Source organism: Manis pentadactyla, chromosome 9 (genome assembly GCF_030020395.1).
Source record: "Manis pentadactyla isolate mManPen7 chromosome 9, mManPen7.hap1, whole genome shotgun sequence".
NCBI classification, from domain to species: domain Eukaryota; kingdom Metazoa; phylum Chordata; class Mammalia; order Pholidota; family Manidae; genus Manis; species Manis pentadactyla.
Genome location: NC_080027.1, coordinates 41093356 through 41107263, shown reverse-complemented (window position 1 = coordinate 41107263; position 13908 = coordinate 41093356). Strand labels below are relative to the sequence as shown.

The following is a 13908-nucleotide window of genomic DNA, read 5'->3' as shown; positions in this document are numbered from 1 at the left end:
CACATCAACAAAAAGAAAGACAGAAACCACATGATCATCTCCATAGATGCTGAAAAAGCATTCAACAAAATTCAACATCCATTCATGATAAAAACTCTCAACAAAATGGGTCTAGAGGGCAAGTACCTCAACATAATAAAGGCCATATATGATAAACCCACAGCTAACATCATACTGATCAGCGAGAGACTGAAAGCTTTTCCTCTGAGATAGGGAACAAGACAGGGATGCCCATTCTCCCCACTATGTTATTCAACATAGTGCTGGAGGTCCTAGCCACAGCAATTAGACAAAACTAAGAAATACAAGGAATCCAGATTGGTAAAGAAGAAGTCAAACTGTCACTATTTGCAGATGACAAGATACTGTACATAAAAAACCCTAAAGACTCCACTGCAAAAGTACTAGAACTAATATCGGAATTCGGCAAAGTTGCAGGATACAAAATTAACACACAGAAACCTGTTGCTTTTCTATACACTAATGATGAACTAGCAGAAAGAGAAATCAGGAAAACAATTCCATTCACAATTGCATCAAAAAGAATAAAATGCCTAGGAATAAACCTAACCAAGGAAGTGAAAGACCTATACACTGACAACTACAAAACACTCTTAAGAGAAATTAAAGAGGACACTAACAAATGGAAACTCATCCCATGCTCTTGGCTAGGAAGAATTAATATTGTCAAAATGGCCATCCTGCCTAAAGCAATCTACAGATTCAATGCGATCCCTATCAAAATACCAACAGCATTCTTCAACTAACTGGAACAAATAGTTCTAAAATTCATATGGAACCACAAAAGACCCCGAATAGCCCAAGCAACCCTGAGAAGGAAGAATAAAGTTGGGGGTATCTTGCTTCCCAACTTCAAGCTCTACTACAAAGCCACAGTAATTAGGACAATTTGGTACTGGCACAAGAACAGAGCCACAGACCAGTGGAACAGAATAGAGAGTCCAGATACTAACCCAAACATGTATGGTCAATTAATATATGATAAAGGAGCCATGGAAATACAATGGGGAAATGACAGCCTCTTCAACAGCTGGTGTTGGCAAAACTGGACAGCTACATGTAAGAGAATGAAACTGGATCATCGTCTAACCCCATACACAAAAGTAAATTCGAAATAGATTAAAGACCTGAATGTAAGTCATGAAACCATAAAACTCTTAGAAAAAAACATAGGCAAAAATCTCTTGGACATAAACATGAGCGACCTCTTCATGAACATATTTCCTGGGGCAAGGGAAACAAAAGCAAAAATGAACAATTGGGACTATATCAAGCTGAAAAGCTTCTGTACAGCAGAGGACACTATCAATAGTACAAAAAGGCATCCTACAGTATGAGAGAATATATTCATAAATGACAGATTTAATAAAGGGTTGACATCCAAAATATATAAAGAGCTCACCCACCACAACAAACAAAAAGGAAATAATCCAATTAAAAAACGGTCAGAGGAGCTGAAAAGACAGTTCTCAAAGAAGATATTCAGATGGCCAACAGACACATGAAAAGGTGCTCCACATCGCTAATCATCAGAGAAATGCAAATTAAAACCACAATGAAATATCACCTCATGCCAGTAAGGATCACCACCATCCAAAAGACAAACAACAACAAATGTTGGCAAGGTTGTGGAGAATGGGGATCCCTCCTACACTGTTGGTGGGAATATAAATTAGTTCAACCATTGTGGAAAGCAGTATGGAGGTTCCTCAAAAAGCTCAAAATAAACATACCATTTGAACCAGGAATTCCACTTCTAGGAATTTACCCTAAGAATGCAGCAGCCCAATTTGAAAAAGACAGATGCACCCCTATGTTTATCGCAGCACTATTTACAATAGCCAAGAAATGGAAGGAACCTAAATGTCCATCAGTAGATGAATGGTTAAAGAAGATGTGGTACATATACACAATGGAGTATTACTCAGCCATAAGAAAAAACAAATCCTACCATTTGCAACAACATGGATGGAGCTAGAGGGTATTATGCTTAGTGAAATAAGCCAGGCGGAGAAAAATAAGTATCAAATGATTTCACTCATATTTGGAGTATAAGAATAAAGAAAAACTGAAGGAACAGAACAGCAGCAGAATCACAGAACCCAAGAATGGACTAATAGTTACCAAAGGGAAAGGGACTAGGGAGGATGGGTGGGAAGGGAGGGATAAGGGCGTGGTAAAAGGGTGTATTATGATTAGCATGTATAATTAGCATGTGGGGGGGGGGCATGGGGAGGGCTGTGCAATACAATGAAGACAAGTAGTGATTCTACAGCATCTTAATACACTGATGGACAGTGACTGTAATGGGGTGTGGGGGGGCAGTTGGTGAAGGGGTGAGCCTAGTAAACGATGTTCTTCGTGTAATTGTAGATTAATGATAACAAAATTAAAAAAAAGATAAAGAATACAGTAGCCCAGTTTGAAAAAGACATATGAACCCCTATGTTTATGACAGCACTATTTACAATAGCCAAGAAATGGAAGCAACCTAAGTGTCCATCAGAAGATGAATGAATAAAGAAGATGTGGTACATATACACAATGGGATATTATTCAGTCATAAGAAGAAAACAAATCCTACCATTTGCAACAACATGGATGGAGCTAGAGGGTATTATGCTCAGTGAAATAAGCCAGATGGAGAAAGACAAGTATCAAATGACTTCACTCATCTGTTGAGTATAAGAACAAAGAAAAAAACTGAAGTAGCAAAACAGCAGCAGACTCACAGAACTCAAGAATTGACTAACAGTTACCAAAGGGAAAGGACCTGGGGAGGATGGGTGGGAAGGGAGGGATAAGGGGGGAAAAAAAAGAAAGGGGGCATTATGATTAGCATGTATAATGTGGGGGGGTGGGGCACGGGGAGGGCTGTACAACACAGAGAAGACAAGTAGTGATTCTACAGCATCTTACTACACTGATGGACAGTGACTGTAATGGGGTATGTCGGCGGGACTTGGTGATGGGGGGGAGTCTAGTAAACATAATGTTCCTCATATAATTGTAGATTAATAATACCAAAATAAAAAATAAAAAATAAAAATAAAATAAAATAAAAAAAGAAGCTTAAAGAGGCCCAGGAATAACCAACCTATGGAGGCAAAGGTTAGCAGGCTTTCATGGCCATGTGAAATAGGCTGTAACAATGCCAGGAATGCAGTCTACAATATGATATTAACTAGCCTCTAGAAAGTCCTTAATTCCATTATTTATAGCATTTAAAGTTCTTTTTGGGTGCCTGCCTATGTACTCCTTCCACTCTTAGCATAGTATTCTGAATTCAGAGAGAACGAACTTGGACTTTCTGTCCTATTTAATATTCTGCCATTCTGGTAGCCTTATTTTCCTCAATCCTTTTCAGTTTGGGAGGGGAACAATAATCTAACAATAAGTAGTAAAAATATGTTGGTTTCATCCAAACAACTAGAGATAAGCATAAGGAGAAAGTAAACAGACAAATGCTAAGGAACAATCAACACTCCCCTGACCAGTGATCTTTGAAACTGCAAAGTCTGTCTTGATGGCAGCATCATGGTGATTGCATGGGAGAATTCAATGTATGTGCTACAAGCTCTGCCATGAAATGAAGTTAAGGTGCAGACCACTTGGGACTGGAAGACAGTACAAGCCAGTCTCTGAAGAGCCAATGTGAGGCGAATAGCAAAAGTAGCCTCTCACTTTTCTAACAAGAGAGGGATGTTCACATATGCATCCTAACTACTTGCTCTCTGTTAAAAAAAAAAAAATTGAGTCCAGCATACTCATGTTATTTTCTATCTTGCGATATTCAGGTTTCATGGGATTTTGTTTGTTTTTATTAATCAGATTCCATTCATTTTGGTCTAAAAAAGCAAAGGCCATAAACTTTAAAATTTGAGAGGATTAAGAAAGACCGTTTGGGGTATTCTCAATTCTCCTTTTTTTGTAATCATTATCCAAATAGTCTGAGTTACACCTAGATTTTCCAATATAAGGTTCTAAATGTCTGGTTTCTACTTCATTTGCTAATCTTCATATAATTCTTGTGTGGGTATTAGTAATAGATAGAATAATATAGTCCCTGCCTTCAAATATTATAATCCAAAACAAATAAGAGATACACAAATAATGAACTATACTGGACACTCCTCTTCTTCATTTGCCTTCCAAGTGTTAATGTTCCTTAGGGTTCCAAACTCAACTTCTCATCTCATTTTATATATGACTTCATCCCAGTAACTATTATCTGATAGGCAATTAACCCCAAAGCAAGATCTTCAGATCCAAATTCTCACTTGAGAGTCAGATACATCACACTCTACCAAATATATTCACCCCAGTATCCCACCAGTTCTTCAGAAGCTGCATATCCAAAAGGGAACTCATCATTCCCGTCAAATGTATCCTCCTTCTTCTATACTCTTTCGTTATGTGCATATCTCACCACCTGTCAAATCATCAATCAAAACTGTACATAGTCCAGTTTTCACTTCCCCCTCCCAATCTTCCTTCTTATCTCTGCTTAGAAAATCATATTCATTCTTTAGAACTCTGTCCAAACTTCACTTCTTCTACAAAGGTTTCCTTTTTCATTAGGCAAAATTTATCTATATTCTATGCTTATATAACACACTACAGTATGTTCATACAACTACTATAAATAAATTACTAGATGAGTAACTTTAGGCACTTAATTTCTTTGAGTTTACTGTGCATAAGTTACTTTTAAAAATATCTGTGTTTAATTCTTTACACTTTTTGAGGGCACAAAGCTTAATGATGCTTATCTCTATCCACAGTATCCAATATAATTGTTCATAAACATTTAGTGAGTGAATGAAGATACATGAGGCATTTCTTACTCTCTGGTTGAATTAATTTTTCAGTAAAGTTACACATTGAACTAATATGTCTAATTTGCTGTATCCCCTTTGAATATGGACAATGTTAGGTGGCAATTCCTTGTAATCAGCCATCTGTGATTTAAACCCTGTCAAATCCCTACTTCTCAGGAACAGCCCCAGAAATTGTTCTTATTTTCACCCTTTGGGCCTGAGCTAATGTATTTGTAATATGCTCTACAAATCTGTCAGCTCTCTGTTCTACAACCCCTGAGAGCTTAAAAAAACAAGTTACTAAAAACTACCATAGCAGGATACACCTAATGGAGATCACCTAGTATAAAAGCTTCAGGTCTTACTGGGAAGATGGGTTTGTTGACTCTGTGAAAGCACAGGAAATATTTGTATGCTCACACAAGTAAAATAATAAAGACAGTAAGCTAAATTAGGGAAATATTAAATATGTTTTCCAGAAATATTAAGTACTTCATGAGTGAGTATTCATTTACCATCTCTTGTTACTAAATAAACTTTCTAGGAGCCCCTAAATTTTCACAAGATGCTTATGGAATTCCTTCATTTCTTGCAGATAAAAAACATATTAGAAAGACACCCACCACTCCTTGCTAATCTGTATAAATGTTCATAGCCTTTCAGATTTCACGATTAAGAGTTCAGACTCCCAGATCTTGTATCAGTGAGTTCACTGAGCAGGAGTCTCTGCTCCCCTCACACACTTCTTCAGCGTCTCAATGTATAACACAGGTTTATTTTTTTCTCAACAACATTTTTATCTTTCCTCAAGTTGTTGCTGCAAAAATCTCTAATTCTTGCTTTATAGTTTTCTATTACCTATTACCAGTTTCTGCTTTTTAAAATTATTCTCAAAATAAAGGACCTGTAATTCACATATATCGAAAGGAATATTCACACAGTTGCTAACGCATGCATAAAAAAAGTACACACATTAGAATTTCACATAAGAGAAAAACTGCCTGGGAGTTTGAAAAAAAAAAATGGTCAGTGCTCTTGTTCACTTGATGTGTCTGTCCATGGTCCTTCAAGGGCATGCTGAGTATCAGGGATTTCCAATTACAACTGATTTAGGGTCTAGCATGAGAAAAAAGAGGCTCTTCAACCCTGATATTCAGACATCACAGCAACTTTAACTAGACTTTTGCTAAGCTTTCAATACAATGTTCATTTGTCTTCTTTCCTTTGCAAAATTCAATTTAATATAAAAACTTACTCAATCAAATATTCCCATTTTGCTCTACTGATATAAACATAATCAGCCAATATAGGAGGAAAAATTTCAAAGTATGTGACATTTATAGGTCAGGTGAAACCAATGTAATCTAAGAATGAGTCTATGCCATGTATTAACAAAAAAGGAAGTATTGACAAAAATAACATTTATTTGCATAATCACTTTCATCAGAAATGCTAAAACACATACTTTGCCTCGATGTCAGCCTTCTCTCGTACTGCATGAGCCATCTGTTCAGTCTCAAAGTACTTCTTTTTGCCTTTAGCTAAATCTTTCACTGTCTCTTGCAATTCAGTTTGGATCTTTGTCAACTGGTCCACACACTGTAAAATACAAAGTGCAATCATTATTTATTTTTTTTCAGACTTACAGAAAATGAGTTTGTCCTAAGGACTATACACCATGCCCTCAGGATGGAAACCCAGGAGAAGAATCAGCACTTTTAGTCTCCTTCAAACTGCAATTTAAAATCCAATAAACAGCTGGTACTCTTATCTCAAGTAATGTGTCGAACAGTGTCACAGTTTGCTTAACAACTCTGCTTTGAGAAATAACCTGTGAGTACTGCTGATGAGTGACATTAAGGCATAAGAAGAGCAACAATGAAAATGCTCTTACTGATGGAGATATCATGACAGTAAGGGAAAAAGAATAAAGGAATTCTGTACTTCTTCATAATCTTAACTAAGTCTCCTATACCTTTGGGGAACTCATGGTGCAAAAGGTGCTGAAGAATTCACCTCTGGGAGAGGAGGGAAATTTGAGAAGTCTGAAATGTAAGCCCAAGATAAAGTAAGAGAAGCAGGAAACCTGGGTACCATATAGCAATTGTTATCAAAACTATCCCCAACTCAACTCTTTGGACACACATAGAACATTCTAGGAGAAAGTACAGACATAATAACTTGAAGAAATGTTTAATCAATGAACTCGTAATACACTGGGGGCCAAAGTAACACTGCTTTGGGACCTTTCTGGATACCCAAAGGGGAATGAATCACTTTCCCCCACTTTGAAGCAAACCACTGATAAGTTTCACCAGCCTGAAGCCAGTTCAGGGAAGGCCCCATCAAAAACTTTCAAGCCTGGAATTGCACCGCCAGTGAATGATGGAAACTGACAAAAAGCTTAGCAAAGCAAGAGGGGACACTGGTGAGGACTGTGCCAGGCTGAACACTGTGGAATAGAACAAGCACTTTAGAAAAGCAAGGGTAAAGCACAAATAAACTTAAATTTAGACATGTGATATACAGGTTAGGTTAGAGTTTCCCAGAAATTATTACAAGTTAAGAAAGGAGTGAGAGATCTGGTAAATTCCCTACAGGCACATTTATTGAGCACTTACTAAGTATCAGGCTGTGAATAAAGAGTTCAAAAAAACCCAAAAACCTCTCTCCCCTCTGCCTGAAACCTAGACCTTTGCTTAATTCTCTAGGTCTATGTTTTAAAAGAAACCTAATAAAGACAATGACTGTGTTATTAGGTAACATCACTTATGAAGCCTAATAGGTAAATCGCATCAATTTGGGATTAACAAAGTATAAAAATCTAACAGAGAAGTCTTGGCCTTGGGCTTCTCTGAATATAGTGATTCCTGTATCTGGGCATGCTCCTTGCAAGCATCTTGGAGGCTCTGTCCACAGAGTCATAATCAAAGAGTTTAGTCTCTTTTGGGCCAGTGGCTATCCCTGCACATGTGAATCTCATTCTCTCACCCCAGACCTGTCACTGGGGGAACCAAACAGAGTAACACTAGTTGGCTATGTAGACTGAGGCATGTACTGGTGGGAGAACTAATTCTACTAATGCTAGATGCTGTCTGCTGGTTAGTTGTTCTCATGTTCTAAGTAAACTGTTAGTAGCTGTTAAGTGCTCCCTGTTCTTATGTTCTAAGTAAACCTCATGCCAGATGTGGCCTCTATTATAATCATGAGAGTTTTAATGTTTAGTCACACATAACAAGACTCACTACAGGCACTGCACAGGCACAAGGCACAATGTTTAGTACTTTACATGTATTAGCATTTTTAGTCCTTGAAATGACTCTGTGATAAAAGTATTTGTGTCCTCCATTTTAAGAGGAGACAGACTTAAAGAGGCTAATAACTTACCCAAACTCATATAATGAGGAAGTGATTTTATCAGTTACAGTGTAACCCTGGTTTTGTGATAACCATGTTTTGGAGGTCTCATATAGAGAAATTTTACCTTAAAATATCAAGTTTTTTAAATTGACATATAATTCACATATCACAAAATTCATCTTTTTAAAGTGTACAATTCAATGGTTTCTAGTATTTTAACAAGGTTGTACAGCCATTACCACTAATTCCAGAACATTTCTTCATCACCCCAAAAAGAAACCTCATACCTATAAGCAGCCACTCCCCATTTCCCTCGACACTTAGTCCCTGACAACCACTCACTAATCTACTCTGTCTCTATGAATTTCCTATTCTAGACATTTATATAAATGGAATCACATAATATATGGTTTTACGTGTCTCACTTCTTTTTCTTAGTGTAATGTTTTCACAGTTCATCTATGTTGTATTATGTATTAATTCTTAATTCCTTTTTATGGTCACATAATATTTCATTGCATAGACATACTAAAATAGTAAGTTTTATCTTGCAGAAAAATCTTTTTCCTTAATTTTTAATAGTCCTAATCATAAACAAACCATGACAACACAACATTCCCACATAAAAAAACTAAACACTCCAATAATGCCATATTTGTGGGTGTGAAGAGCTTAGAGAGTACTCCATGGCTACAACTAGATATTAAGAAACAAAATCTGGGGCATGTTCTGAAACATACAACTGTGTTTAATGGGACAATGGAATGGATTATTTAAAAGAGGAAGTGAGATATAAGGTATCTATACCCAAAATGTTCATTCACAACAATGGAGCTTAGCCAGAGAAAAACCAACCAAAGAGGGGAAGCCCAAGAGTCCTGTGGTGATTACATGCACTGAAAGGGTTTGCTAATTTGAGTACTTTGAGAGGAAACTAAACACAGTAGGTCAAAGGTTTTCCTGGGGATTGCAAACCATGTGGACAGGATCTCAGTATTTCTACATAAAGTAAGCACCATGGCTACCTACCTGTAGGTGAGCAAGTACGCATGCCGACATGTGCACACTCACGGCCACTCACTCCTTACATCCCTACCCTTTGAAGAACAACACATCTATCCTTAGTCCTGGGTAATCAAACATCTTACAGAGATTACTTACATCATTTTCATCTCTATATAAAAGGCTGTTAATTAAATTACTTTCTATATGTGTCACAATGGCAGATGGATTTTGTGATAGTTCATATGTTAAAAAGATTTCTCAAAAATTTCAACAGAAAATTCTGGTTGATTCTAAGCATACTTGCTTTTTCACCTTTATATAACTTTCTAAGATACTTTATCTAACAATATTAGAGATAAGCCTGTGTGTACATTGAAGGAATCTCTTGTGATCCTTTCTTCCCTAGCATTCATAAATTCACAAACAGATGTTTTTTATCACCCAAATGAACTATTTCAAGTCAAAGTAATTTGAGTCCTTATTCAAAGGAAAGTGCTCTACACATAGCAAACTACCAAAACTATTTATTAAATAAGTCATCAAACTTAATTTGCAAAGGAGAAGTTTACTTAGAATTTCCTATCCAACTTTTAAAATAAATTTCTTCTGCAGGAATCCAGTTTTCTGCAGGAAAGTCCAGGGGAGGACTAAATTACATACTTTTAAAAAAGCTTAATAGTACGTATGTTAAGAAAAGCCTTGGTGTGATATAAGTCCGGCTCTTTCCCAAGAGTTATCAGCACTGAGCAGACACAGAAATGAGTGTATAAGTTTACATTAAGGCTAAGGAAACAAAATGATGACAAACTTGGATGTTAATTCAGGATTCTAGGGAAGAAATTAAAAGTATGATCCCTGAATATGACACAGATCGCAGGACAGATAAACTTACAAATTAACTGATGACAAGAATAAAAATAAAAATAACTTGGGCCCAAAGACCTACAAACCAGTAGATTCTTTGACCCAGCAGTCATGTCCTAGAAATTCATCCTAAGAAACTGATTTTTTTTAAAAGTTAATTTTATTGCACTTAGTGATAATGTCCAAAAACAGAGGTCTGATCAAATAAAGCAGAATAAATGAAAAATCCACTCAGAAATAAAATATAATAAACATGAACAATTGATTAGGAAATGGAGAGAATGGGAAAAATGGGATATTCTAAAACAAATATTTTGTATTATTACAACTATTATTAAAGCTAAGATAAAAGAAATAAGGGAATTAAGAAGTCTACTAAGGTGAAGGAGTTGTATGTATTTTCTGTAAACCTACTTAAATATTAAATTTCAAGTGTTTCATAAAGGATTTCAGAGGATTTGGAATTAGGAAGTAGTACATTCACTTTCCCACTCTGTTATTCATTACCTAAGACTCTAACGTTTTTTAGCCTCAGTTTCATAATTTGTAAAATAATATTTATACATACCTAACAGGTTGTTATGAAAATCAAATAAAACTATAATGGATATCGTTGTAGCTTACAAACTCTTAAGTGTTAAACAAACACGTACGTATCGCAATTATTTCAAGGAAGGTAAACTCAAGTATAAATTAGAACAATACAGACAAAAATATGACTAATTGTAAGAATGATATATACTAACTGGACTTGTGGTGATCATTTTGCAGTATGTACAAATATTAAATCATTACACTGTACACCTGAAACTTAAACAATGTTATATTAATTATGCCTCAATTTTTTAAAAAGAGTGGCAAAAAGCCTTAGATTATTGTGGCTCTTGTTTTGCTTTATAAGCATATGTCAGCATACAGAAAATGATGTAGAAAAAGCTATTATATAATTCTCATTATAATCTGCACAATGGCCAGACTCCTTATTATAATGTGTCTGGATTTATCCTTGAGTATTACAAAAGAAAATTTTATATCCCCAAGTATTACAAAAAATTATCCCTAAGTATTATAAAACAAAACAGTGGAAATTTTAAAAAGACCATGAACATAAAAATGTTATGTAGGGAGGACTTTAGGTCAAAATTGGTTGTGATCATGACAGAACAAGTTGTTTCAGACTACCTCCCTCTAATACGGAAACTGTAAAAGTTGGGACAAAATAGATTTTTCAAAAATTGCCAGCATTAAAGAACAACAATACACACTGGACTTCAGGGACTGGGAGAAGGGAAGCACAGCTAGGTAAGCTCCAACTTGACCTTCTTTTTTAGGGCATTTGTTGAATCATGGCACAAAGAAAAAGACTGGAAATATAGGATGGAGTTTGAGGATGGCAAAAGAGTAGGAACTTGAGAAGCTAAGATCTGGAAAGATGGGTGCTACAGAGAAGCAAGTCCAAAATCTGTACTCAATTTCCCTGAGGTATCAGTTGACTTCTAAATGGCATGTGTAGGGTGAGATTCCAAGAAATTCAGGAAAAACCAAAGCTGAAAGGCTATTAGAGGATCAGAGCAGCTACATGATAATTGAGAAGACAAAGGTTGGAGTTCAAGTGTTGTCAAAGTAGGATTTTGGTAAGCCCACTTTGGTAAGTTCACTGTAGCACTATTCACAAAAGCCAAAATGTGAAAGCAACCAAAATGCTGATCAATGTGTAAATATATTTTTTAAATGTGGCATATACACACAGTGGGAATATCATTCAGCCTTAAAAGGAAATCCTATAATCTGCAACAACACAGATGAACCTGAAGGACATTATGTTAAGTGAAATAAATCAGTCATAGAAAGGCAAATACTCCATGATAACACTCACATGAAATACCTAAGACAGTCAAACTTATGGAAGCAAAGAACAGAATTGCAGTTGGCAGGGGCTGGAGGTAGAGGAAAGAGGGAGTTCCTGATCAACAAGTATAAAATTTCAGTTATGCAAAATGAGTCTAGAGATCAGCTGTACAACATTGTATCTATAGGTAGCAATACTGTATTGTACACTTAAAAACCTGTTAAGAGGGGAGATCTCATGTTAATTGTTCTTATACTAAAATTTTTTTAAAAAGGAGAAAAATACAAGATTAATCCAAAAAAAGGCAAAAAAAGGAGATGGAAGCAAAGGATAAAGAACAGATGATTTATTGATCCTATACGGAGTCAACTGGTTATAAAGTTTGGAAAGTACAACTGAGAAATCGATTGCGGTGGCTGTTTCTTTTGCATACTCTGTCTATTTCCCTTGTTTTTTCTCAGGAACCCATCTCAATTTTCCTTTGGAGAATCACCTTCCCCTATTTTTTTAGTTCATGTAGTTTGCATGAGGACTGTAGTCCCTAATTTGGGGGGAGGTCTGTGACCCAAAATATGCCAATGAGCCTCAATTCTGGTAGTTTTGTTGGAACTTTTAGAAAATGAAAAATGTGGGATGGCTGTTAAGATCTGTAAATCTGGCACTTTGGGGGCCAACATGTGGAGAGAGCTGCTGAAGAATGAAACCACTGGAGTAAACAGGGCTAACTGGATGGGAAGAAAGACTGAATTAAAATAAAATACCATCATTAGATCCAGCCTGCCTGGATTCCATCCATGTTGGAATTTTCAGTTATATAAGCTAATACTTTCTCTTCTTGGTTTAAGCCAGTTTGCAGTAGATTTGTGTCATTTATAATCCCAGAGTCCTGACAGGTATTCCCAATATGTACTTAATGTTTAACAATTGCTTAGATAGAACATAGACACCATTACTATCAGCTACAATATAAAACTAATTAATTCACAGTTATGAGGACTTGTCAAATCTCACCAAACATTCATTGCCCAGAGATGTTGGTTAAATTCAGGTCAGAGTCTATTCCACCAAGGGAAGAGAAAAGGCACAAATGGTGAACTCTCTCAAAATATTCTGATATTGAGAAAGTCTGACTTTTCTCAATTAGATTTGGCAAATGTATTGGCTATTTGAAGCGCAGTATTTCCTACTGGTTAGGAAGTTAACATTAGTATTAATTCTCTACCTCTGTCTCTATCACCTACCCTTTCTCTGCATGCATGCATGCATGGTTATATATATATATATATATATATATATATATATATATATATATATATATACTGTACAATACACAAACACACACGTTTTCTTCCAACTTTTGAAAACATTATTTGGTCAGTGCTCAGGAAGACTATTCACCATGTTTTGTAATTTTGAGCAAAGATAAAGTCATTTTTATACAAATATATTAAAACCAACCGATATTACCTAAGTGCTTGTAAGAGATTAAAATTTCATATACAAATAATGTACACTTAACATGTTGGTTTCATGTTACTGAACTCTGGCAGACAAGGAAGATTAGTCTTTGTAGTTTTTGTACATAAAAAAGTTCTGAAAATCCAAATGACAATTAGAATCAAAACACTGGATGGCTCCTGATGGAATTTCCTTAAATAATTATTTTAGTATTTTCTAAAGTATTAATAGTTCCAGTAGAAAAATTTAATTATTTACTAGGCATCATGACAATCTCTACTTTTGTAACTTTATTTCTGAAAAGGACACAATTCAATCACCTAGTTTCAATTGCAAGCTTTCATAAAAATCACATTTATAATTATTTTTCTATGAATTTTTAATATCTGTATAATCAAATAAATAGATCTATTTGAAAATTTTTACTTTTATGTAACCTGTATAATTAAACTTTAGAGGTTTGGGTAATAAGTTTGCTATATTTGGTCAAAATGTGTCAACTTCCTTTAAATTATTATGAAAGATGGCTCA

General features: G+C 35.6%; 1 protein-coding gene across 2 annotated transcripts in view; it reads right to left on the bottom strand.

Moving 5' to 3' along the window:
• FCHSD2 (FCH and double SH3 domains 2) overlaps positions 1 to 13908 on the bottom strand; it is a 359006-nt gene that overhangs the window by 185768 nt on the left and 159330 nt on the right. For both annotated transcript variants that reach the window (XM_036888620.2, XM_036888618.2), the window contains exon 6: positions 6307 to 6440. In XM_036888620.2, coding sequence (XP_036744515.2) covers positions 6307 to 6440 — 134 coding nt within the window. The remainder of the gene's footprint in view (positions 1 to 6306; positions 6441 to 13908) is intronic.